Below are 27779 nucleotides of genomic sequence, written 5' to 3'. Positions count from 1 at the left end.
CAAATCTGTCTCCACAATGTTATAAAACCGTCATATAAGGGGTGAGGAGTCCTAATTCTACGAGATTAAGGCCTTTATATGACAGATGGAGCTGAAATTGTTGGAAAACTGGAGATGTGAAGTCGGAATATGTGGAAATCAATTTGCAGATTTAATGAACCGTGATTTTGCTTAATATTTTTGTGAATATCACCACCAGAACATGTGAACTCGACTGAAGAGGAATTTATTACAAAATGTCACCCTCGTTAGGCTATTGGGGCGCTCTCGATTGGGTTTGTCATTGGGGCGCTCTCGATTGGGTTTGTCATTGGGGCGCTCTCGATTGGGTTTGTCATTGGGGCGCTCTCGATTGGGTTTGTCATTGGTTCGCTCTCGATTGGGTTTGTCATTGGTTCGCTCTCGATTGGTATTGGGTTTGTCATTGGTTCGCTCTCGATTGGGTTTGTCATTGGTTCGCTCTCGATTGGGTTTGTCATTGGTTCGCTCTCGATTGGGTTTGTCATTGGTTCGCTCTCGATTGGGTTTGTCATTGGTTCGCTCTCGATTGGGTTTGTCATTGGGGCGCTCTCGATTGGGTTTGTCATTGGGGCGCTCTCGATTGGGTTTGTCATTGGGGCGCTCTCGATTGGGTTTGTTCTATATAGGACTTTGAAACTTGTCAGGATTAGAAATCCTAAAGCCAAATGGCTAAAGTGTTGAGGTATTTGAATCCCATTTAACCCAGTTTGCCACAAACTTCTTACTGTTGTTCTTCTTAGTGACTATTATTGGCAGCTAAATATTGTTGGTTTTTGTGCTTTTTTTTTCCAAACTGGAAAGACCAGTTTCGTTACCCTTTGTCAAGCTCTGTTATACTGTATGTAACATTCACCCAGTTTAAAAGCAATAGTTTTTTATATTTTTAAAAGAAATAAAAAGTTTTTATTGTATTAGTCAGCATATCTCATGTCATTGTCCTTGAATGTTATCACCACTTATTACATTTACGAAGACTTATGTAAGGAGGTCTTACCTCTGCCGCAGGTTAAGAGAACCAAGGAGTTTGTGAAATGTTCTAATATTTTTTTCTCTCTATTTACAGGTACTAGATAATGCAATTGAAACCGAAAAGATGATCGAAAAGTATGAATCCCTAGCCTCCGACCTCCTTGAATGGATCGAGCAAACAATCATCATCCTCAACAACCGGAAATTCGCCAACTCATTGGTTGGTGTTCAGCAACAACTCCAAGCATTCAACACCTACCGTACAGTGGAAAAGCCACCAAAGTAAGAGGATAAGGCTGGGCTTTTTTGGAGAATGACTTGCAAATACTAATGTTTTTTGTTTGTTTTTTTCCACTGGAAGGCTATGTTCTTACAGAGTGGAGAGATAGGTTGTTTTTTTATTCCCTGCTACAGTTTTTCGTACTGAAAAATTATTGGGTTTAACAATTCAATCAAATTGGATGTGATCTGATAAACTCCTGCCCACTGAGTGTTTTAATGAATTGTACGGTGTGCTTTTTTTCTTTATGGATTCTATGGGGAGCATGAAAAAAGTGAACCTAAAAAACACAATTATGTTTTTAAGGGCAGAATCCCAGCATTTCTGCACAGAAAAACACACAAAAACACGTTGCATAAAATAGCCCCAAAACCGTATTATACCTCCTTCACACGTCTGTTTCCGGTACGTGTGGCATCCGTTTTTTTCACGGACACAACACGTACCCTTAATATCCTACAGCGCTGCTCACATGTCTGTTTTTTCCAGCAGCACAGATGACAATGTCATACAAGTCTATGGTTTGTGAAAAACCTGTACAGCACATGGATGGCGTCAGTGTACGGTCTGTGTGCTGTATGTGTTCAGCATTGAAAAGTACATCAGAAGCTTTGTGATTTCATTCTTTCTTTATCCATACTGGAAAAATACTGATGAGACACGTATGGCAAAAACGGACACACGGGTGACACTCTGGTGCAAAACACTGATGGTAAAATCTGACACATGGATAACACACTGATCAAAACACTGATGACACCGGCACCGTTTCCTCTTATTCATGTTTTATATGAATGTGTGAAGGAGGCCTTTGGCTACGTGCCCACGATCAGTGTTTGCAGCGTTTTGGACGCAGCGTGCTTTAGCTGCGCCCAAAAATTTGCGTTGTACAGTAAAAGCATACTGAATGGGATTTATAGAAATCCCGTGCCCACTGTGCTTGTTTTTTTTCTGCAGCAAACACTGACCTGCGGTGTGGCTTTCCAGACCGCAGCATGTCAATTGTTTGCTGCGGTTTCGCATGCGTCCTCTGTAGGGAGAACACAAGCGAGAGACCACAGCGCGCTGAACCCTGATTGTGGGTACAAGCCGCTACGGTCTCCTGTGAAGGAAACGCACGGCCCCGCAGGTCAGGACCCGCTGCGTCCAGCACGCAGTGAGTCCTGATCGTGGGCACATATCCTAAAGCGAGATTGCTGGAACGGTACAGGTTTTGTGACGTATCAGCGACCTCGCTAGCGCTATTGCTGTGTGTGAAAAGCAGCAGCGAGCGGGCCCGTGCTCCGAGGTCGCTGATCGTGACAAAATGATCAGGACCATTTTTTACTCGTTGGTCTCCCGCTGTGCAGCACGCATCGGCGTGTTTGATGGCGGGAGACCAATGAGCGCCCGTTCTGAGTAAGCAGTAGCCGGTATTACACAGGTCGCTGGTGGCTGATCTGATGGAGATCTGTGGTGATGCTGTGGAGATCTGCCTGATTGACAGCTCACCAGCTACCATGTAGCGACGTTCAAGCGATCCCTGCCAGGTCGGATCTCTGGTGTGTCGTTACGTGTAACTGGACCCTAACACAGGAAAATCACATACAAAAACCTCGCACAGCATTTCTGCACTTGGGAACATGGCCTTAAGGTACCTTCACACTTAGCGATGCAGCAGCGATCCGACCAGCGATCTGACCTGGTCAGGATCGCTGCTGCATCGCTACATGGTCGCTGGTGAGCTGTCAAACTGGCAGATCTCACCAGCGACCAGTGACCAGCCCCCAGCCAGCAGCGACGTGCAAGCGACGCTGCGCTTGCACGGAGCCGCCGTCTGGAAGCTGCGGAGACTTTTAACTAAGGTAAACATCGGGCATGGTTACCCGATGTTTACATTAGTTACCAGCGCACACCGCTTAGCTGTGTGTGCAGGGAGCAGGGAGCCGCGCACACTGAGCGCTGGCTCCTTGCTCTCCTAGCTACAGTACACATCGGGTTAATTAACCCGATGTGTACAGCAGCTACATGTGCAGGGAGCCGGAGCCGGCAGCACAGGCAGCGTGAGAGCTGCAGAGGCTGGTAACTAAGGTAAATATCGGGTAACCACCTTGGTTACCCGATGTTTATCTTGGTTACAGCTTACCGCAGCTGCCAGACGCCGGCTCCTGCTCCCTGCTCGCTTCATTTGTCGCTCTCTCGCTGTCACACACAGCGATCTGTGTGTCACAGTGGGAGAGCGCCTTTGAAGAAAACGAACCAGGGCTGTGTGTAACGAGCAGCGATCTCGCAGCAGGGGCCAGATCGCTGCTCAGTGTCACACACAGCGAGATCGCTAATGAGGTCACTGCCGCGTCACAAAAAGCGTGACTCAGCAGCGATCTCGGCAGCGAGCTCGCTGTGTGTGAAGCACCCCTAAGGGTTAATAAACTGCAATTCCAAGAGCCATTTATCAGATAAGAAATAGATCTCTTTTCTAACGCGAAGGCCAAGTTCACACAGCAGTTTTTTGGGTCAAGTTGCTGCCCGTGAAAAAATGGACAGTACTCACCTTAATTGGGCTGTTCAAATGAACATTTTTCTTTTCATAAACCAAATCTGCATGAAAAAAATCTCGGCATGCACTGGTTTCTTCTTTATATTGGATGAGACTCTCCTATTCAAGTCTAAAGCGGGCTTTACACGCTACGATATATCTAACGAGATGTCGGTGGGGTCACGTCGTAAGTCACGCACATCCGGCCTCGTTAGTGATATCTTAGCGTGTGACAGCTATGAACGAGCAGAAATACTCACCTTCTCGTTCATCGTTGACACGCCGCTCATTTTCTAAAAATCGCACGTCCTGTTGTTCATCGTACCCGGGGCAGCACACATCGCTCCGTGTGACACCCCGGGAACGATGAACTGCAGCTTACCTGCGGCCGCCGGCAATGCTGAAGGAAGGAGGTGGGCGGGATGTTTACGTCCAACTCATCTCCGCCCCTCCGCTTCTATTGGCCGGCTGCTGTGACGTCGCTGTGACGCCAAACGTCCCTCCCCTTCAGGAAGTGGATGTTCGCTGACCACAGCGAGGTCGTTCGGGAGATAAGCGCGTGTGACGGGGGGTTACAGGATTGTGCGACACTGGCCCGTGCCGCATAATTGCCCGTGCCGCACAAACGATGGGAGTGGGTGCGATCGCACGAGAAATTGTAAGGTGTAAAGCAGCCTTAAGGGTGCGCAAAGGAAAAAATCCAATACAGATCAGCCATATAGCATCTTATTTTTACGGATATGTTCCGATTCTTTATTATAAGAAACTGAATTTGGTCTTGTATGTTTTAATAAAAGCTGATGTGTAAAAACTGATGCCATACGGATGACATCAAAGTGCAGTCCGATATACGCCAGTACAGACAATGGAGAAGATGGAGAAATTAGGTTTTCTATCTTCTACTTACCTCTGTTCTGATTCTCGCATGCGAGAGAATCTGATCACATTAAGTGACACTCAAACTCTGATCAGCGTTTGAGCCGAATATCACTAGAATAATTGGCTGATTTTTCTCGCATGAGAGAACAGAACATTCGCTCTTGTGACCTCGGCCTTAGAGTATCCGTCGTTTTAATTTTTATGACCTAAATCAATAGTGCACATGAAAATAAGCAGCTTTGTAATACATCTTCTCAGAGACAGTTGCCTCTTTCACCTTCTGGACTGATCTGTCTTTTTTTTTATGGGTAAAATCTGTTTTGACTGAAGACGGATTTCCCCATTAGTGAGAGAGGAGATGACAGTTGGTGCTTATAAAATTCTATGGAGAGGCGGGAGGGCAAGGACCTAGTCATAGACATTCTGCTGAAAGTTCCCTGAAACAGTTACTGTTCTCCATAGAACATTATAAACACCAATTGTCATCTCCTGTCTCACTAATAAGGAAAGTCTGGATTCACTGTAGACCAATTTTTTTTAAGAGAATTAAGACTTTATTTTTTGCTTCGTTTCTTTCTGTAGATTTACAGAAAAAGGCAACTTGGAAGTGCTGCTCTTCACCATCCAGAGTAAGATGAGGGCCAACAACCAGAAAGTGTATATGCCAAGAGAGGGCAAGCTCATCTCCGATATTAACAAGGTGAGTACCTTTGCCCTAGGAATTGATCAAGTCACTGTTCTTCGTTTTTGAGCTTATCCAAAACCATATGATGGGGGTTATGCGTCAGTATTTGTGTTAAGAGGATGACTTCAGATCTCTACAGCTCCTGATGTTTTAGTATTTTTAAGTTTTTGTTTTTCTATGTTGGAAATGAGAATAGTTTTTATACCTACACTTGGGTGAGGAGGTGTAGAGACATTTTGTCCGTAGTGGGTTCTGAGTTTGTGCGTCTTTCAGCTTAGTTGCTACAAATTCTGTTGTTGTCCCATTGCTTATTATATTAAATGGCAGTCACAAAAGATTCACATCCCTAAAGGCCGCTTTACACGCAACGACATCGCTAACGAGATGTCATTTGGGTTCACAGAATTCGTGACACACATCCGGCCTCGTTAGCGACGTCGTTGCGTGTGACACGTACGAGCGACCGCTAACTATCAAAATTACTTACCTGATCATGTGACACCGCAGGAACGAGTAACATCTCCTTACCTGCGGCCGCCCGCAATGAGGAAGGAAGGAGGTGGGCGGGATGTTCGTCCCGCTCCTCCGCTTCTATTCGGCGGCCGCTTAGTGACGCTGCATGAACCGCCCCCTTAGAAAGGAGGCGGTTCGACGGCCACAACGACGTCGCTAGGCAGGTAAGTAGTGTGATTGGTGTAAGTGATGTTGTGCGCCACGGGTAGCGATTTGCCCGTGACGCACAACCGACTGGGGGCGGGTACGCTCGCTAGCGATATCAATAGCAATATCGCTGCATGTAAAGCCCCCTTTATTCCTGGTCTTGTCTGCCTCTGTGCCGAGTTTGAGATTGTCCCTTTGTTTCTTACAATTGGTGCTGCTGCCCAGAAGAGAAGTGCCCCTTTTAGAGCTCACTTATTGGAGATAAGTTTCCTGATCTCAGAGTAAACTTTTTGTTTGTGTTTTTTTTTTTTTTTTTTTTTTTTTTTTTATTTAATTTGCACAGGCCTGGGAGCGACTGGAAAAAGCTGAACATGAGCGAGAACTGGCACTGCGAAATGAGCTGATCAGGCAGGAGAAACTGGAACAACTTGCACGAAGATTTGATCGTAAGGCAGCTATGAGGGAGACCTGGCTGAGTGAAAACCAGCGCCTGGTGTCTCAGGTACTGTCTCATGGAGTGACGCCAAACCTGGAAGAAAGGTTGGATATAGGACTAATATAGAAATACACACTACTCACAAAAAGTCAGAGATATTTGGCTTTCAGGAGAAATTTATGGAAATCGTAAAATGTTCACACTACAGTGATATTTTAGCATCACAGTAGGACATTTAGGTAGATGCAGCAGCAGGGATTTTTTTCAAACATTTTATTGAAACAAAAGCCAACAACAGTGGTGGGTATACCCCCAAAAATGTCAGTCTCCACAACGTGTCATGTGGCCTTGAGCATCAATTACATCTTAACGACGACGTCTCCTGCTTGTCACAAGTGGGGTTATTGTCCGCAGAGGTATGGCATCCCACTCTTCTTGAAGCGCGGCATTGAGGTCTTTGGGTACACAGTTACGGCCTCTACTTCGACTCAGCTGATCCCATAGGTTTTCTATGGAATTCAGGTCTGGAGAAAGTGCAGGCCACTCCATTTGAGGTTCCCCAGTCTCCAGTAGCCATTCCCTAATGATGCGACCTCGATAAGCTGGAGCATTGTCATCCATGATTAAATTAGTCCTGTGTTGTTCATGCAGAGCCACAATGACTGGATTAATGATGTTGTTCCAGTTTTAGGGGCTGCCACTGCACCATTCACAAAGTGTAGGGAAGTTCTGTATTGATTAAACACCTGCCCACACTGTAATACCACCACTACCAAAGGCTCGTCTGGTGACCACAGTGACTGATGCATAGTGCTCCCCTTGACGTCTCAAACATTGTTGGCAACCATCATTTCTGCTCAGCCTGAATCGACTTTCATCACTGAACAGCACTGAGGCCCACTGGTCCCTTGTCCAGCAAGACGATGGCACATGTGCCCGGTGGTGTGGTCAGGTAGCCTTGCAGGTCGTATAACACGCAGACCACACCGATGTAAATGGATATGAATAGTCTGATGTGACATTTGGGTGCCTCTCCCCTCTCGAAAACGTGCCTAGAGTTATGTGGCATTTATCACCCAGTTCTGAAGGGCATCGTTCACAATAATGCACTCATCGGTGTTAGTTATGGTCAAAGTACGTCCACTTCCTTCCCCCCCGAAATGTATTGGGCGTTTCATGGCTCAAACACAGATTGTGAATTTTGCCATTAATCTCCTGGTTAGAGAATAGGTTGTGCAAAAAGTAGCGAAACATTGAACAGTTGGAAATGTGCATTCAAAACTTTCCAGAAGGTCACATTAAGTTCTCCTGAGAAGGTTAGAGGGCATTTTGGGATCATCCTGAAATTTCACCCGAAAGCCAAATATCCCTAACTTTTTGTTAGTAGTGTATATTCTCACTAGCAATGTAACAGTGAATTGCATTTTTTTGAGCTACTAAGAAGCAATTACAGAACATAACCCTATTATTCATCAGCTATAAAAATAAATGAAATGGTAGGTTTTTATCATGTTTGCTTTTGTTTCTTTGAAACAATGACCAATACTCTGTTTTTTTTGCTGCATCTACATTGTCTGCCAACTTGGTAGCTTCCATGGACTTGAATATATCTGATTTTTTTTTTTTTGGTTTTATGAGGTTTTCTCATACCTATGGATGTCCTATATAAAGCCTACTGTTAAACGCGTGCTGGGAGTGGGACTTGCCGAGATCAGCCAAGCGCTGTTTTTTTTTTTGTTTTGTTTTTTTTTTCTTTCTTCTTACAGCGGTGGTCTCTGAAGACCGAACCTTTTTACAAATTGTAAAAAGAAAGAAGCATTTAAAGGGAATCTGTCATTATGAAGCTTTTGCTATATAATCTGCATAATGTAGGGGGTTAACACACAGATTTCAACATTGTGACCTATTAGGCTCTGTGCCCACGGGGAAAGTGTCCTGCGGATATATCTGCAGGACATTCCGCAGGAGCTCCCAGAAAACCGCAGCACAACTGTGTCTGTTTCCATGCTGCGGTTTTATTGCGGAATGTCCTGCAGATAAGCTGCGGTCATTCTGCATTGAGGATACAGTACCATGGCTTCAGCACTGCATCCTCAATGCAGAACAAGTGCTGAGTGATCGGGGAGGTCATACTTACCTCCATCACGCAGCACTTCACTTTCCGGCCGTGTCTGTGTGCACTTTGCAGGAGAAGGTGGGCAGGTTTGAACTATCTCCGGCTGTCACATGACCAGAGCTAGTGCAGGCCCCGCCCACATCCTGCTCCTGGCTCCACTGCGTTCCTCTGTACCGGAGAAAGTGACTCCAGTGTCTTCTATCAAGGCAGGTAAGTATGGGATCCCGCACAAATAATTGACATGCTGCAGATTTTTCCGCAGGGAAATCCGCATTATTTCCGCTGCGGAAAAAACGCAGCATGGGTACAGCATTCCCCAAATGTCATAGAAATGGCTGGAAACTCGCTGTACTGCGGATTTTTGAAAAATCTGCATAATGTCCGCGAAAAGAATCGCGGCAAATTCCACGAATTCTCCGCAGCTTGGGCACGTAGCCGGCTCTTTGCTGCTGTTTACTTACAATGAATGTTTTATCACCAGTAGATTATCACTGCCCAGACTATAGATGACATGACTGCTAGACTAACTGTAAGCAGCTCAGTGTCAATATACAATGTATACAAAGAGCTGTGTTGTAGATGTGGTTAGCTTTCTGAGCTCTGCTAAATCTAAGAATGTGTCAATGTGTCAATGGCACCCAGTAAAATAAGTGATACTTTGTTAAAATCAGGGTCTCTCTTACATTATGCTTCTCTTTGATAAAGCAGCAAAAACCTGGTGACAAATTCCCTTTAATAATGCGGCAAAATCTAATAAAAAGAGTTGCTTATTGGAACAGTCAAGTTTTCAGTTATGTAATTCTAGTTAACTATCCTCTCAATTGTACTAATGATAATTACTAAATTATTCCCTATCTTTACACTGCTGATTTCAAGTACGTCATTTAAAGGGAACCTGTCAGCACAGAATGACTGTCCAAACCAAGCTCAGGCACTTGGTACACCCTTGGCATGGCCGAACAGTTTAATACACCTTCCCACCACACATTTTCTGACTATCTCTGCTTTTCTTTGCATTCTGTAAATTCAGAGCTTTCAATCAATGAAGACAAGGATGGAGATAGGTGGATAAGAAGTAGGTGGGAGGTGGACTGAATGGTATGCCCAAGCCAAGTTTTCATCGATCGTCTGTGCTTGGTTTGATCAGTCTTTTTGTGTAGACATCTTATTTCAATATCATTCAATTTTTAACAATCTACCTCAAAATATATGTCTGCCAACTTCCACCAGTGATAAATGTCTCACTTTTAGGAATAAATATATTATTTCTTAATGTTACAGGATAACTTTGGCTTTGATCTACCTGCTGTGGAAGCCGCCACCAAAAAACATGAAGCCATCGAGACCGATATAGCCGCCTATGAAGAGCGTGTCCAGGCTGTGGTGGCCGTGGCGCGAGAACTGGAAGCCGAAAACTATCACGACATCAAACGCATCACTGCTCGTAAAGATAATGTCATCCGGCTTTGGGAATACCTCTTGGAGCTACTACGTGCAAGACGTCAGCGCCTGGAGATGAACCTCGGACTGCAGAAGGTTTTCCAGGAGATGCTGTACATTATGGACTGGATGGACGAGATGAAGGTTGGTCATGTTTCTTCGGTACTTTTATTTAGCAATGCACGATGGTTTTAGCCTAAATTTGCTGACTTTTCTTTGCAGGTGTTACTATTATCTCAGGATTATGGAAAACATTTGTTGGGGGTCGAGGACTTGTTACAGAAACATGCACTTGTAGAAGCAGATATTGCTATTCAGGCTGAGCGGGTGCGAGGGGTCAACGCATCTGCCCAGAGATTTGCCACCGGTGGAGAAGGTAAGGAATGTCCAGGCGTCTAACGTATCTGGAGATATTCTTTGTAGGAACTTGTTTAATGGGAAAGTATAAGAAATTGATCAGTTATTTATTATACTTTATGTTTGATCGGTGTCCACATGAAAATATCTTGAAACATTGCAGTTTTCCCCCTGACCATTAGATCAGTCACAATAACATGACAGTTCCTGCAGCTCATTTATTATTTTGCTGTATATGCAGGGACAGGATGATCAGAGTCGTGTCATTATTTGAGTGTACATGTTAAAGGGAATCTGCCACCAGGTTTTTGCCAGCTAATCTGAGAGCAGCATAACGTAGGGGCAGAGATCCTGATTCCAGCAATGTCACTTACTGAGCTGTTAAGTGTAAGGGATACTTCACACACAGCGAGATCGCTACTGAGGTCGCTGCTGAGTCACGTTTTTTGTGACCTCATTAGCGAACTCGCTGTGTGTGACACTGAGCAGCAATCTGGCCCCTGCTGTGAAATCGCTGCTCGTTACACACAGTGCTGGTTCGTTTTTTTTATTGTTGCCCTCCCGCTGATAAGCACACATCGCTGTGTGTGACAGCGAGAGAGCAACAATCCTGAATGTGAAGGGAGCAGGAGCCGGCGTCTGACAGCCTGCGGTAAGCTGTAACCAAGGTAAACATCGGGTAACCAAGGTGGTTACCCGATATTTACCTTCGTTACCAGCCTCTGCAGCTCTCACGCTGCCAGTGCCGGCTCCTGCTCCCTGCACACGCTAAGTTAAGCAGTGTGAGCTGGTAACTAAGGTAAACATCGGGTAACTATACCCGATGTTTACCTTAGTTACCAGTGTCCGCAGCTTCCAGACGCCGGCTCCGTGCAAGCGCAGCGTCGCTTGCACGTCGCTGGGGGCTGGTCACTGGTCGCTGGTGAGATCTGCCTGTTTGACAGCTCACCAGCGACCATGTAGCGATGCAGCAGCGATCCTGACCAGGTCAGATCGCTGGTCGGATCGCTGCTGCATCGCTAAAGTGTGAAGGTACCCTAAGGCTGGAGTCACAATAGCATATGACATCTGATGCAAGATTATCAGATGCGATATGCTAATGACGCTCGGCTCCCACTCTGTTGCGAGCATGAGCCGAGTGTCATGCAATTGCGATCGGATCACAGCTGCGGAGCAGAGGGTGAGAGTGATCTCTCCAGCTCCTCCATTGTCAGCCTGTGCGTATATCACACTGCACTTGGATGGCATTCGAGTGCAGTCAGATGTTTTACTCGCACCCATAGATTTGTATGGGTGCGAGTGATAAGACTTGCAGACAATCACAGCATGCTCTAATCGAACTGAGGAAAAACGCGCAGATCTGAGCTGCAGCAGTGTCTTACATGGGGCCGAGTGCAATGCAAGATTTTCTCACATTGCGCTTGTGCGAGTCATACACCATTGTGACTCTACCCTAATTTTGATAAAATCACTGTTTATTCAGCAGTAGATTATAATTACAGGACTACTTGGCGTGCTGTCAGGTATATAGTCCAGCATATTAATGAGCTCTGTATAACTGCTAGATCTGCAGCAGAGAAAACATTGATTTTATCAAAATAACAGCAAACAGCTCAGTAAGTGACACATTGTTGGAATCACGGTCTCTGTCTCTACATTATGCTCTCAGATGGGGGAGCAAAAACCTGATGACAGATTCCCTTTAATAACTGCTGTATTGTAGATATGATGGCATATGATAAATGGACATCTGCATGAGAAGCCTAAGTATACATGTTCCCTGATCCCTCTTTCTGCAACGATCTGAGATTTTTTTTTCTGTCAATTGATTCCGATTATTTCCAATTCCGTAAACTGAGCACACCTCGCTGAGCGGCCTACACAAATAGGAAGTGGGATGTACCAGTATGGCCGCCCCCTGGGCAGGTTTTCTTTATATAAAAAATGCATTATTTATCATCTAATCAAATAAAACAAAAAAATTGAATAAATGACACCTTCACTTTAATTTATGCATCTGAAGCTCATAATAATTTACCTTTTTTAAGTCCTAGTAACGTTAGAGTAATGTTACATAGTAAATAGGAATAGCACAATATTCCCTGCAGATGGATGTATAACAAATTGCTGGATAATAGATCATAGGTTTATGTTGTCTCCATCTTACATTTTAAGAAAATAGTTTGAGTGTGTCAATGGCACTAAATATGTTCCATTGTAGAAAACACAATAAGCATGCGAGGTTTGATCTTTTTGTAGGCTACAAGCCCTGTGACCCACAAGTTATCCGGGATCGTGTGGCTCACATGGAGTTTTGCTACCAAGAATTGTGCCAGCTGGCAGCTGAAAGACGGGCACGTTTGGAAGAGTCAAGGCGTCTCTGGAAGTTTTTCTGGGAAATGGCAGAAGAGGAGGGATGGATAAGAGAGAAGGAGCAGATCTTGTCTTCTGATGACTATGGGAAGGACCTGACCAGTGTTGTTCGTTTGCTTTGCAAACATAAAGCATTTGAAGATGAAATGAGTGGACGGAGTGGTCACTTGCTGCAGACGATCAAAGAAGGTGAGGAGATGATTGCTGAGGAGCACTTTGGGTCTGAGAAGATTAGAGAGAGAATAAAGGATATTCAGGAGCAGTGGGCAAACCTTGAGCAATTGTCTGCTATTCGCAAGAAACGTCTGGAAGAAACATCCAGTTTCCATCAGTTCCAAGCAGATGCTGATGACATTGATGCATGGATGCTGGATATCTTAAGGATTGTGTCTAGTAACGATGTTGGACATGATGAATACTCAACGCAGTCCCTAGTAAAGAAACACAAAGATGTAGCCGAGGAGATTGGAAGTTATAGATCAACCATTGATGCTCTACATGAGCAAGCAGCCGCCCTACCGGAGGAACAGTTTCAGTCTTCGGAAGTACAGAGCAGGTTGTCTGGCATAGAGGAGAGATATAAGGAACTGGCTGAGTTATCAAAGCTTCGGAAACAGGCTCTTCAAGATGCCCTTACTCTGTATAAGATGTTTAGTGAAGCTGACGCTTGTGAACTCTGGATCGTTGAGAAGGAGCAGTGGCTAAACAATATGCAAATACCAGAGAAATTGGAAGATCTGGAGGTTATTCAGCACAGGTAGCCATATTTTCCTTGGATTTTGCAGACTTGTTTTATATGAGATGTATATGATATTAACTATTGGTTATAATTTTAGATTTGAAAGCTTGGAACCAGAAATGAACAATCAGGCCTCACGGGTGGCTGTTGTAAACCAGATTGCTCGTCAATTGATTCATAGTGGACATCCAAGTGAGAAGGAAATCAAAGCACAGCAAGACAAGTTGAATACCAGGTAAGTATTAGACATCAAAAGCTTTAATCGCTTGTGTTTTTATAGAACATGTTCACACTAAAATTTCCTTTTTTATTAGATGGAGCCAGTTCAGAGAGCTGGTGGATCGAACAAAAGATTCCCTCAGTTCAGCCCTTAGTATTCAGAATTACCACCTTGAATGCAATGAGACGAAATCCTGGATCAGGGAGAAGACCAAAGTCATTGAGTCTACTCAGGAGCTGGGTAATGACCTGGCTGGAGTTATGGCTCTACAGAGGAAGTTAACGGGCATGGAACGTGACTTAGCTGCTATTGAAGCCAAACTGACCGATCTCCAGAAGGAAGCTGAGAAACTGGAAGCTGAGCACCCAGATCAAGCTCAAGCTATCATGATGAGACTTGCAGAGATTAATGACGTTTGGGAAGAAATGAAAACTACCTTGAAGAACAGAGAAGAGTCTCTTGGTGAAGCCAGCAAGCTCCAACAATTCCTCCGTGACTTAGATGACTTCCAGTCCTGGTTATCAAGGGCCCAGACAGTCATTGCCTCAGAAGACATGCCAAACACCTTAGCCGAGGCAGAAAAGTTACTGACTCAGCATGAAAACATCAAGAATGAAATTAACAACTATGAGGAAGATTACCAGAAAATGCGAGACATGGGTGAATTGGTGACTCAAGGACAGACTGATGCACAGTACATGTTCTTGCGTCAGCGTCTCCAGGCTCTGGATACTGGATGGAACGAGCTTCATAAAATGTGGGAGAATAGACAGAATCTCCTTAGCCAGTCCCATGCCTACCAACTCTTCTTAAGAGATACCAAGCAAGCAGAAGCGTTCCTTAATAACCAGGTGTGTTAAGTCATTGTATTTGTAATGACCACTTTAACATGCTGCATGTTAAAACCATCGCTGTATGTATGGTTCATAACAGAATCCTCAATATGAACATACAAATATAAGAGCTTTTAGGAGGGACAAACCAATGATGGGTTGGGGAGGAGAAAAGAATGAAGGAAAGGGGAAGGAGACCTGAGGGGTAGAATTTAAGTCTAAATGTTACTGGGTATTTTATAAAGAGCCGGATATGTTAGAAAAGTTAAGAAATGTCGGCTAAGCAAAGTGGGTATGATTAGCGTACTTTGCCCAGGGGAGTCAAACAGTCTCAAATCTTTGGACTTTCTAAGTGAAGAAGATAACTTTTCATTAATCATGTATTATCAGAGTCATCTCTTGACTCCCAATATGTCTAGATTAGATTGGGATGATTGAAGTGATGGTTTGCTTTGCCGCTAGAAAAATACAAGAGATGAGGACTTGGAGGTGTTTGGGAATATCAGGGATATGTTTGACTAAATGCTCCCAGGGATTTTTTTAAGGTTGTTTGTGACTGCAAGAATAAGGTGGTATACTCGAATCTCGAATTTACGGATTATGGGGCATAACCACCATATGTGGAACATGTCACCGGTGGAATTACAGCCTCTAAACCAATTGGGAGAGTAGCCAGGGACTACTTTAGTAGCTGGGGTAAGACACCATCCAGTTAAGATCTTGTGGTTGCTTTCCAACATTAAGGTATTTAATATTCCCCCGGTTGATTGGAACCAAATTTTGGACCAATGTGACCAGATTTACATATTTTTTTACATGGCATAATGTTGATTTCTCTCAGTGAGAGAAACAAAACAATTTTTTTGTAGTTATCATATCTTTTAATGGCTATCAAAAATAAATGCAACTTTCGAGACTTCACAGGTCTCTTAATCGGGCATGGTATAACAAATTATCTGAAGAAACACAAATATATACACAAAAAGATCAGAGGCCTGGTATAATAAAAGGACATTTATTATACCATGCCTCTGTGTGTATATTTGTGCTTTTTCAGATACTTTTTTTTTTATACCATGCCTGATGAAGAGACCTAAGAAGTCTCGAAAGCTTCCTCTGTAACAGCATTTATTTAATTTTTGTTAGCCATTAAAGTGAATTAGTCAGGTGCGATATATTCCCAGAACCACGAGCAGTTCTGTGTGCATATTGCTAATCCCTGCCAAAATGTCCCAGCATCTAGTAGAATACATAAATCTTTAGAAAAAGTATTTCTAAAGATCCTTTATGATATGATAATGAGCTCAGGGACTAGCCGGAAGGGCGTTAGTTCCTGCGCTCATTCCACCCTTTTAGCATGTTAGGTCGCCCACAGGGGTGTGCGAACCTGCTAATCACTGCCCACTGCCTAGCGTCATCAGCGGTGACACGCGTATCTGTGTCTGTAGTCACTGCATCAGACGACAACCAGTGCCCATTATCAGAAATCACCGCACTTCTGGTCATGCGCACTAACCTCTCTGAAGCTGGGACGCATACATCCGGTTTCATCATGTGCATGACCGAAAGTGCGGTGACTTCTGATCATTTGCACTGGCCGGCGTCTGCAGTGACAACGGACACAGGTACACATCACCGCTGATGATAGTGGGCATTGAATAGCATGTTGGCACACCTCTGTGGGTGTGCTAACTTGCTAAGACAGCAGAATGAGCGCAGGAACTAATGCCCTTGCGACTAGTCACTGGCCTTATTAGCATGTCATTAAGGATTTTTAGGAATACTTTTTCTAAAGATCTTTGTTTGCAACTAGATACAGGGACAGCTAGGCAGGGATTGGCAATATACACCCAGAACTGCTCGTGATTCTGTGTGCATACTGCCCCTGACAGGTTCCCTTCAAAAGATATCATAAGTACAAAATTAATATTTTGTTTCTCCAACTGTAAGCAATCATTCTTTTTTCTTTGTCGCTCCTTATTGGGAGACCCAGACAATTGGGTGTATAGCTATGCCTCCGTAGGCCACACAAAGTATTACACTAAAAGTGTAAAGCCCCTCCCCTTCAGCCTATACACCCCCCGTGCTGCCACGGGCTCATCAGTTTTTATGCTTTGTGCGAAGGAGGTCAGACATGCACGCATAGCTCCACAGCTTAGTCAGCAGCAGCTGCTGACTATGTCGGATGGAAGAAAAGAGGGCCCATAACAGGGCCCCCAGCATGCTCCCTTCTCACCCCACTCTTGTCGGCGGTGTTGTTAAGGTTGAGGTATCCATTGCAGGTACGGAGGCTGGAGCCCACATGCTGCTTTCCTTCCCCATCCCTCAATTAGGGCTCTGGGTGAAGTGGGATCCTTTCGGTCTCCAGGCACAGGAGACCGTGCTCCATCCACAGCTCCTGAGGACCATGCTGGATAGGAGCCGAGTATCGTTCAGGGACATGGCCCTGCTACTTTGAGGTACTCTGTGTCCCCGTGGGGACCGCGCACAGCAACACTCCAGCATTGCTGGGTGTGCTAGTGCACCGGGGACAGCAGCGCTGACTGCGTTTGTGCCATTACACACTTCAGCGTCGCTGAGTGTGTTCGTGTAGGGGGACTGCCGCGCTGACCGCCGCTGCCATGGTTATCACTGCGGCGCGGCTGGGACTGTTGATGCGCCGGGGACTTCCGCGCCGACCGCGCTTATACGGCGGCCGCGCTTATAACTCGAGTCCCCGGCTTTTGCGGCCTAGTCTCGTTTTCTTCCCGCCCCCAGCCCTGCCAATCAGGGGAAGGGCGGGACGCTGTACAGGACGGCAGCACTGAGGGCTGGAGCATGCTTTGCATACTCCACCCCCCTCACTCTGCACAGTGGGGCACCAGTTCCCGCACTTTTCTGGGTCACGCCCACGGCTCCCTCCTCTCCTCAGGACGCCGGCAGCCATTCCTCTCAGCTCTGCTAACGCTGGAGAGGAGAGACAAGCTCAGGGAGACCCAGGCAGGATTTCTGGTGCCCACACAACCGCTTTGCGCAGGCGGTAAGCAGCACCTGTGGTGCTGGCCCCACTAGTGCAGAAGTGTACTTATAGATTATATGATTATAGACTATACTTTACACTGTATGGTGCACTGTTGATTTTTGTCTATATACCCTCCTGTATTGCTCAGAGGAGACAACAGCATGTCGTCCACAAATAGCAAGGGTGCCAAAGCACAGACTTACTATGCTGCCTGTGCAGCATGTACGGCTATACTGCCGGCAGGTTCCACTGACCCTCATTGTGTGCAATGCTCGGCCCCTGTGGCACTTTCTCAGCCGGAGCCTCTGCTAAGGGTGGCCCAGGGAGAACCACCTGTTAACACTGTCCAGGTGACAGGGACGGAGTTTGCAGTTTTTACTGAAAGACTTTCTGAGACTATGGCTAAGATATTAGAAGCCTTGCAGTCCAGGCCGGCATCTCAAGCCAGGGGCACTGTGGAATCATTGCCCCCTGGTCCCCCTCAGTTGGAACAGCAATGTCCTCCCGGGGTGTCTCATGGATCCCAGGGTGAGGTCTCTGACACGGACCGCAGCCCCAGACCGATTAAGCGAGCTCGCTATGATATCCCCTCGACATCATCACAATGTTCAGGGTCTCAGCGAGAGGACTCTCTGTATGATGAAGCGGAGGTAGCTGATCAGGATTCTGATCCTGAAGCCGCTCTCAACCTTGATACTCCTGATGGGGACGCCATAGTGAATGATCTTATTGCGTCCATCAATGAAATGTTGGATATTTCTCCCTCAGCTCCTCCAGTGGAGGAGTCAGCCTCTCAGCAGGAGAAATTCCGTTTCAGGTTTCCCAAGCGTACAAAGAGTATGTTTCTGGACCACTCTGACTTCAGAGAGGCAGTCCAGAAACACCGAGCTTGTCCAGATAAGCGTTTTTCCAAGCGCCTTAAGGATACACGTTACCCTTTCCCCCCTGACGTGGTCAAGGGCTGGACTCAGTGTCCCAAGGTGGATCCTCCAATCTCCAGACTTGCGGCTAGATCCATAGTTGCAGTGGAAGATGGAGCTTCACTCAAGGATGCCACTGACAGACAGATGGAGCTCTGGTTGAAATCCATCTATGAAGCTATCGGCGCGTCTTTTGCTCCAGCATTCGCAGCCGTATGGGCACTCCAAGCTATCTCAGCTGGTCAGGCGCAAATTGACGCACTCACACGTACGTCTGCGCCGCAGGTGGCGTCCATAACCTCTCAAACGTCGGCATTTGCGTCCTACGCTATTAATGCTGTCCTGGACTCTGCGAGCCGTACGGCGGTTGCAGCCGACAATTCGGTGGCAATACGCAGGGCCTTGTGGCTGCGGGAATGGAAGGCAGATTCGGCTTCCAAAAAGTGCTTAACTGGTTTGCCATTTTCTGGCGACCGTTTGTTTGGTGAGAGATTGGATGAAATCATCAAACAATCCAAGGGACAGGAAACATCCTTACCCCAGGCCAAACCAAAAACACCCCAACAGAGGAGGGGACAGTCGAGGTTTCGGTCCTTTCGGAGTGCGGGCAGGTCCCAATTCTCCTCGTCCAAAAGGCTGCGGAAGGATCAGAGTAACTCCAACGCATGGCGGTCTAAATCACGCCCTAAAAAGACCGCCGGAGGTGCCGCTACTAAGGCGGCTTCCTCATGACTTACGGCCTCCTCACACCGCATCCTCGGTCGGTGGCAGGCTCTCCCGCTTTTGCAACACCTGGCTGCCACAAGTAAAAGACCGTTGGGTGAGAGACATTTTGTCTCACGGTTACAGGATAGAGTTCAGCTCTCGTCCTCCGACTCGATTCTTCAGAACATCTCCGCCTCCCGAGCGAGCCGAGGCTCTTCTGCAGGCGGTGGGCATTCTGAAGGCAGAAGGAGTGGTGGTCCCGGTTCCTCTTCAGCAACAGGGTCACGGTTTCTACTCCAACCTGTTTGTGGTTCCAAAGAAGGACGGGTCCTTCCGTCCTGTTTTGGACCTAAAACTGCTCAACAAACACGTAAGGAATCCCTCCGCTCCGTCATCGCCTCAATGTCCCAAGGAGATTTCCTAGCATCGATCGATATCAAGGATGCTTATCTCCACGTACCAATTGCTCCAGAGCATCAGCGCTTCTTGCGCTTCGCCATAGGAGACGAACACCTTCAGTTCGCGGCACTGCCGTTCGGCCTGGCGACAGCCCCAAGGGTTTTCACCAAGGTCATGGCTACAGTAGTTGCGGTCCTCCACTCTCAGGGTCACTCAGTGATACCTTACTTAGACGATCTGCTGGTCAAGGCGCCCTCTCAAGAGGCATGCCAACACAGCCTCAACGTTACTCTGGAGATTCTCCAGAGTTTCGGGGGGATCATCAATTTTCCAAAGTCAAATCTGACACCGGTCCAATCGCTGACATATCTTGGCATGGAGTTTCATACTCTTCCAGCGATAGTGAAGCTTCCGCTGGACAAACAGCGTTCACTACAGACAGGGGTGCAATCTCTCCTTCAAGGTCGGTCACACCCCTTGAGGCGCCTCATGCACTTCCTGGGGAAGATGGTGGCAGCAATGGAAGCAGTCCCTTTCGCGCAGTTTCACCTGCGTCCACTTCAATGGGACATCCTACGCAAGTGGGACAGGATGCCGACGTCCCTAGACAGGAACGTCTCCCTCTCTCAGGCAACCAAAGCTTCCCTTCGGTGGTGGCTTCTTCCCACCTCATTATCGAAGGGGAAATCCTTCCTACCCCCATCCTGGGCGGTGGTCACGACGGACGCGAGTCTGTCAGGGTGGGGAGCAGTTTTTCTCCACCACAGGGCTCAGGGTACGTGGACTCAGCAAGAGTCCTCACTTCAGATCAATGTTCTGGAGATCAGGGCAGTGTATCTTGCCCTAAAAGCGTTCCAGCAGTGGCTGGAAGGCAAGCAGATCCGAATTCAGTCGGACAACTCCACAGCGGTGGCTTACATCAACCACCAAGGTGGGACACGCAGTCGGCAAGCCTTCCAGGAAGTCCGGCGGATTCTGCTGTGGGTGGAAGCCACAGCATCCACCATATCCGCAGTTCACATCCCGGGCGTAGAAAACTGGGAAGCAGACTTTCTCAGTCGCCAGGGCATGGACGCAGGGGAATGGTCCCTTCACCCGGACGTGTTTCAGGAGATCTGTTGCCGCTGGGGGTTGCCGGACGTCGACCTAATGGCGTCACGGCACAACAACAAGGTCCCAACATTCATGGCTCGATCTCAAGATCACAGAGCTCTGGCGGCAGACGCCTTAGTTCAGGATTGGTCGCAGTTTCGGCTTCCTTATGAGTTTCCTCCTCTGGCACTGTTGCCCAGAGTGTTACGCAAGATCAGGGCCGACTGCCGCCGCGTCATCCTCGTCGCTCCAGACTGGCCGAGGAGGTCGTGGTACCCGGATCTGTGGCATCTCACGGTCGGCCAACCGTGGGCACTGCCAGACAGACCAGATTTGCTGTCTGAAGGGCCGTTTTTCCATCTGAATTCTGCGGCCCTCAACCTGACTGTGTGGCCATTGAGTCCTGGATCCTAGCGTCTTCAGGATTATCTCAAGAGGTCATTGCCACTATGAGACAGGCTAGGAAACCAACGTCCGCCAAGACCCTCGTTTTGTCCTCATCCAGTTCACCAATGTGAAAAGGATTTGCACTTGTTAGATCTGGTGAGAGCACTCAGACTCTACATTTCTCGTACGGCGCCCCTGCGCCGCTCGGATGCACTCTTTGTCCTTGTCGCTGGCCAGCGTAAAGGGACACAAGCTTCCAAGTCAACCCTGGCTTGGTGGATCAAGGAACCAATTCTCGAAGCTTACCGTTCCTCGGGGCTTCCGGTTCCCTCAGGACTGAAGGCCCATTCTACCAGAGCCGTGGGAGCGTCCTGGGCCTTGCGACACCAGGCTACGGCTCAGCAGGTGTGTCAGGCAGCTACCTGGTCGAGCCTGCACACTTTCACGAAACACTATCAGGTGCATACCTATGCTTCGGCAGATGCCAGCCTAGGTAGGCGAGTCCTTCAGGCGGCAGTTGCCCACCTGTAGGACGGAGCTGTTACGGCTCTATTATGAGGTATTATTTACCCACCCAGGGACTGCTTTTGGACGTCCCAATTGTCTGGGTCTCCCAATAAGGAGAGACAAAGAAGGGAATTTTGTTTACTTACCGTAAATTCCTTTTCTTCTAGCTCCAATTGGGAGACCCAGCACCCGCCCCTGTTTTTGTATACACATGTTGTTCATGTTAAATGGTTTCAGTTCTCCGATATTCCTTCGGATTGAATTTACTTTAAACCAGTTTATAATTTTTTTTTCCTCCTTCGGGCTTTTGCACCAAAACTGATGAGCCCGTGGCAGCACGGGGGGTGTATAGGCTGAAGGGGAGGGGCTTTACACTTTTAGTGTAATACTTTGTGTGGCCTCCGGAGGCATAGCTATACACCCAATTGTCTGGGTCTCCCAATTGGAGCTAGAAGAAAAGGAATTTACGGTAAGTAAACAAAATTCCCTTCTTTTCAACTGGCTTACACTGTCCCAAACCTTTTTTTTTTTTTCTACATAGCAAACACATTCTTATACAACGCTTCATTTCTAAAAACCACATTTGGGGGGGGGGGGGGGGGGGGAATGTGAATTTGTGGCCAAGCCACATAGCACCCTAGGTCTATCAACATCATAAAGACTTGATTTTTTTTTTTGCTGCTACAAAATGGTCCTTTCTGTCATTGTGGGTATTACAAGTTTTGTTTTGCTTTTTTGTTATTTAAGATGTCGTTTACTATTTTAAGGGTTTATGAGTAATTGGGCAGATGAAGGTTGGCTTCATTCAACTGATTATACTGCGGGGTGCTGTTTTTGATAGAAAACATACCATATTTTTCGCTTTATAAGACGCTCCGGATTATAAGACGCACCCCCAAATTTGGTAAAGGAATAGAGAATTTTTTTTTAATAAATGGGGTCAGTCTTATAATGCCAGTGTCCGTCTAACAACTCATATAGAGTATATGTCCCTCATAGCCCCCCCATCCTAAAATTAGCCCCCTTAATCTGGATATGGCCACCTTATATTGAATATAGCCCCCTTGTGCTGGCACACGTCCCCCAGTGATGCAACATGTCCCCATGTGTGCATATTATATGACCGGGAGCAGGAGATCAAAGGCTCCCTCCCGCAGCTTCACCAGCCCCCCCAGCACCGCTCCAGAGCGGCCCCCACCTCCCCTGGACCCTGCAGTATAAACTCTGTATATTCGGTTTATAAGACGCACCCCCTACTTTCCCCCGAAATTTGGGGGAACAAAAGTGCGTCTTATAAAGCGAAAAATACGGAATATGGTTTTCTAATCTCGTACAACCCCTTCTTGTAACTTTAGCGGGGTCATGTCTGTTATACATGGATTAGTTCTTATTAATTTATATCCACACAACGCATTTCACTTCTGACTGTTTAAGTTTTTTATTTCTTCTGATTTATATAAATGTATAAGCAAAATATTAACCCACAAAGAAAAGCAATTATTTAAGACCAGAACAAGGGCTTAGAAAAGTCTAGGATAACTTTAGTCTGTGTATGATCTTTCCATCAAAGGAATATGTCTTGGCCCACACTGAGATGCCAAACAATTTGGAAGCTGCTGAAGCTGCCATCAAGAAACAAGAAGACTTCATGACCACTATGGATGCCAGCGAGGAGAAAATCAATGCAGTTGTAGAGACTGGAAGGAGACTGGTCAATGACGGAAACATAAACTCGGATAGGATCGAAGAAAAAGTTGATTCGATTGACAGCAGGTATGAACGAACTCCAGTTTCTTTTTGCTAATAAAGAACGCGCCATTACTTTGAGAAAATCTCCGACTCCATCTTTAGTTCGCATTGTTAGCATTTTAATTTTGTTTTTTTTTTAGAAACCTAATCACAACAAAGGACAATTCCTGTTCTATTGAAGGATTTAACCATCATAGAAATTGCATATTAGTGGGAACCTGTAACATTGTACATGTTGTCTAATCTGTGGATAGCAGGGTATAAGGTTGAGAACCTGAGAGAATGATATATAGGTCTATTGGAAAAGATGCAGTATAAGGCCTCGGCTCCACTTTTGTTTTACACAGAGTGTAATCCGAAAAAAACTATCGGACTGTACTTGCACCGATGTATAACTATGGGGCAGTGTCCATCTGTGATTCTATTCTCATCCAATATCTGCATGAGAAAAGAATCCCAGCATGCTGTGTTTGGTAGCGAGTCTCGGCTCACACTCGCCCATACAAGTCTTTGGGTGCAAGTGAAACATCGCACTGCACTCTGATGTCATCCAAGTGCAGTGTGATATATGCAGAGAGAGGCAGCAGAAAAGAAGTGCTCCCTCCCTTCTCCCCATACCAGTGATCTGATTGCAAGATCAGATCACAGTCGCATGACTCTCGGCTGACACAGCACAGCCTGAGCCAAGGGTCATTAGCATATCACTTCCTTTGCTCCCGCATCGGAAGCCATATGCTTGTGAAGCCGAGGTCTAACTAATCTACTTATTGATACACCTGGTGATTGTGTGTATACGAATCCACTGGGTGGTCTAACTAGTGATTGACAGCGATCTCTGCAGGCACGATCATATAGGGAGACTGTCAATCATGTAATAGGATCGCCCACTGGACTCGTATACATACAAACATTAAGGATATCATTGAATAATATGCAATTTTAACAGAAACGTTTCATACAAAAATGTATACAACTATCTGATCAGCTCCTTTTGCCTGCAGATCAAATTTCATTTTCAACATAACAGATTTCCTTTAAGATTAGCAGCAGTCCTAGACATTTGTATGTTAATACAGCTTTTTTTTTTTTCCATTAAGACATAAGAGAAATAGAGAAGCTGCAAACGACCTCTTGACACGTCTGAAAGACAACAGAGAGATGCAGAAGTTTCTACAAGATTGCCAAGAGGTACCTCCTATCCTCTATTAACTAAAAATGGATCGTAGGACATATTTGTATAAAAACTTGCGTTACCCATGTCTATGGAATAGTGATTCTTTTCTTATAATGTTGTTGTGCGGTTCCTCCTGGGTGTGTCAATTGTGGGCGTGTCTTTACACAGCCTTACTGACCAATCAGATCTCATACTGCCAAACTATACAGGGACACACCCCTCTAAAAATGGCAACATTAACGCCCAGTTGTCAATTTTATATTTGTAGAAGGAATGAAGGGGGCAGAAAAATGCAGATTTAGAAAATATTCTCTAGAATTGATATATTATGAGGTATATAATGTAGTAAAACTGACATTGCAGGAGAAGTGGTTGTGACGATCTGCGCAGTTTCACATTCGTAGATTTTAATGTTTTTATGTACAGTATATTATAAAACGTGCACCCTTGTGGTTGACTAACTTTTCATTAAGCTGCTGACATGGTTGGGTGCCGTCTCTGATCGCATGGTTTCCTTCTCTGGTATCCCATGATATCTGTGCATTAATGATGTATGGCGTCTGCGAGAAGCTCTGTATTTATTTATGAGCTCTGCTGTAGAATTCTGGAAAGGGGAGGTAAAGCCAGAGTCCTCCAATTCTCAGCGGTTCGGATAACTTGGAGCCAAGTCCTTGCATTTATTTTTCATAACTTTTTATTCTTTATATTACTTTTTATATTGTTAACCCAGAGATAAAATGTAGCATGAAGATGATATCAGCAGCTCCTCGGAGAGACGGGCGTCTCTCCAGAAAGGGATGATGGTGTCATCTATTGGATCCTAGATTAGTCTTCGATCATATCAGAAGAATTCCATATGTTTTCGTTTATTTGCACTTTAGATACGTTCCAGATGTGCCGGGAGTAGATTGGGCGTTTGTTCAAAGCATTGCGTGTGTTTTATGAAAAATCACATTTCCCTGTCTTTCAGCTGTCCTTGTGGATTAATGAGAAAATGCTCACTGCTCGAGATATGTCATACGACGAGGCCAGAAACTTACATAGTAAATGGCTGAAGCACCAAGCGTTTATGGCAGAACTGGCCTCCAACAAAGAATGGCTGGACAAAATAGAAAAGGTAATACTCGTCAAAAGCTGCGCAAGCTAAACAAGGGGCAGCTGATAGGAGTATTAGTCGTCCTTCACAGATGCTTACAGCTGTATGAAAGCCCCGTAAATTACCTCACCCCAGATCCGTTAAAGGAGGTGTCCATTATTTTGGTATCGAAGATCAGATTTTGAGATTTGAAACCCCCACTGATCAGCTGTGGCTGCCGGATGAAAACAGCGTTTGGATCGGACCAGCACAGCTCTAGTTTAATTAATCTGATACTTATGACCTGTCAAGGATACAATATAGGGTCTTGCACACCTTTTTAATATTGAATAAATGTACAGGTGCATAAATCCGCTATGTGGCCAAAATACAGACATATACATACATTGTGTCACAGCACACTGCGATTTAATAAATGAAAGAACTCAAATGTTGCTATAAATGTTAAAAACCTAAGGTACCATATTTTCCGGATAAGACTATTTCCCCCCCCCCCCCAAAAACTGGATGTAAAATTGGGGTGCGTCCTATAATCCGGGCATGGCTTACGGACGCTGCAGTGGTGGAGCGGGGGTCGCAGGAGGTATGGACGGCTATACTGAGGGCTCTGAGGGGATGTCACTGCAGTGGAGCTTCTCAGGAGGGTCACAGGACAGAGGGTCGGCGATGCGGCGGCTGCCATTGATCTGACAGCGGGCTGTGGGCTCTATTGAATCACCTATGGTTGACATGATGGACTTCAAGAAAATGGCCGCGGAGGCAGCACGTGCGCATATTGACCTGATGGACTTCAAGAAAATGGCTGTGGAGTCCTATCTGCGCACGAGCTGCCTCTGCAGCCATTTTCTTGAAGTCAGTCTCATCAACCACAGGCGATTCAATGAAGCCCATAGTCTGCCAGCAAACAAAGGCGCCTGCCGCCATGACTCCCCCGAACCCACAGTATCGCCAACACTCTATCCACTGACCTCCTGAGTCGTGACGCCCCCGCCTCCAAGCCCACAGCGTCGCCGACCCTGCCTCCTGTGTCCCTCCTGAGCTGCTTCCACCTGGTGAGATATTAGAAGACGCACTAGGATTTTAAGACCGACCCTCATTAAAAATTATTTTTTACTATTTTCCGCCTCTAAATTTGGGTTGCGTCTTATAATCCGTTGCATCTTGTAAAACGAAAAATACACTACTTGGCGTTTTTTGATCAAAAGCCATCCAACCACGTCAAGGTGTACTTTTTAATAAGGAAGGTCCTTAATGACTAATTGCCCTACCTCTCCATGTTCCAAAACCAGCCTCATCGGAACGGATAGTGAAAAGTGAACCAGGCATAGCTTGAAATTAAAACCTTGTGTGGGAAAGAATGGTGGATAAGGGTGCTGAGTAGCGATGGACAAATAGTAACTAGGTGTTCGGAATGTTCATAACGAATCCCAAAGTACTATTCCGGTATTTGTCATAAATAATGAACCTAATGCAAGTCACTGGGGAACCCGAGCATTTTTCTTGTCATGATGAATAGTATTTGGTATTCGGTAATCCGAACACTAATGGGTACTATTCGCTCATCGCTAGTGCTGAGCCCTGGTTGGGACACCCACCCCATCTATATGTATTAGTGTTGGTATTGAATTAATGTATAGGTAGGACAATAGTGTTTAGGGTCCCACCATACATCTTCATATGGTTGGATGGCTGTTGTGCTCTTTGATACAAATGTAAGGTACATAGCATTTTTTTTACATTTATAGCAATATTAGAGTTTGTGTATTCATTATTCGCAGTGCTCTGCCGCACTGTGTACGTATAGGTCTGTCCTAATGATACATAATCAGTATCAGAGTAGTGTAAACCCAATTAACCACTTATTTGATGGAATACTGAGGCATGTTGTCTGACTGCATTGCCTGTGGCATATGAGTGCTCACTCCACCTCTTATTGGAAACCCTATTGGCCTGAAACATCAACAGTGGCATTGTTGACCTTGGTCTCGATGAGAAGATGGGCTGGAGTCAAATACTCCTGATTCATGAAGACCCACGCATACATCTCGGCATGAATCAGAGGCGTTGAATGAGTGGTGTACAACTCTATGTATGAGACACCAGCAATCCTACTCCAGTTCATGCTGGAATAAGATTTCTGGCATAGTGAATGACACTGATCATCCTGAATTTGATGAGCGATGGTCACCACGTCCCAGCTCTGCCCACTTTGTTAGAGGTGACCAC

The 27779-nt window shown here is 45.9% G+C and overlaps 1 protein-coding gene across 2 annotated transcripts in view; it reads left to right on the top strand.

The window, feature by feature from the left end:
• Positions 1-27779, top strand: part of SPTBN1 (spectrin beta, non-erythrocytic 1) — a 298238-nt gene that overhangs the window by 183283 nt on the left and 87176 nt on the right. For both annotated transcript variants that reach the window (XM_075339341.1, XM_075339342.1), the window contains 11 exons: positions 1085-1272; positions 5247-5364; positions 6353-6511; positions 9843-10145; positions 10224-10377; positions 12618-13488; positions 13568-13705; positions 13785-14541; positions 23105-23307; positions 24381-24471; positions 25428-25574. In XM_075339341.1, the coding sequence (XP_075195456.1) occupies positions 1085-1272; positions 5247-5364; positions 6353-6511; positions 9843-10145; positions 10224-10377; positions 12618-13488; positions 13568-13705; positions 13785-14541; positions 23105-23307; positions 24381-24471; positions 25428-25574 (3129 nt within the window). The remainder of the gene's footprint in view (positions 1-1084; positions 1273-5246; positions 5365-6352; positions 6512-9842; positions 10146-10223; positions 10378-12617; positions 13489-13567; positions 13706-13784; positions 14542-23104; positions 23308-24380; positions 24472-25427; positions 25575-27779) is intronic.

This window comes from Anomaloglossus baeobatrachus, chromosome 3 (assembly GCF_048569485.1).
Source record: "Anomaloglossus baeobatrachus isolate aAnoBae1 chromosome 3, aAnoBae1.hap1, whole genome shotgun sequence".
Classification (NCBI taxonomy): domain Eukaryota; kingdom Metazoa; phylum Chordata; class Amphibia; order Anura; family Aromobatidae; genus Anomaloglossus; species Anomaloglossus baeobatrachus.
The sequence above is the reverse complement of the archived record's forward strand: the minus strand, read 5'-3'. Positions and strand labels throughout refer to the sequence as shown.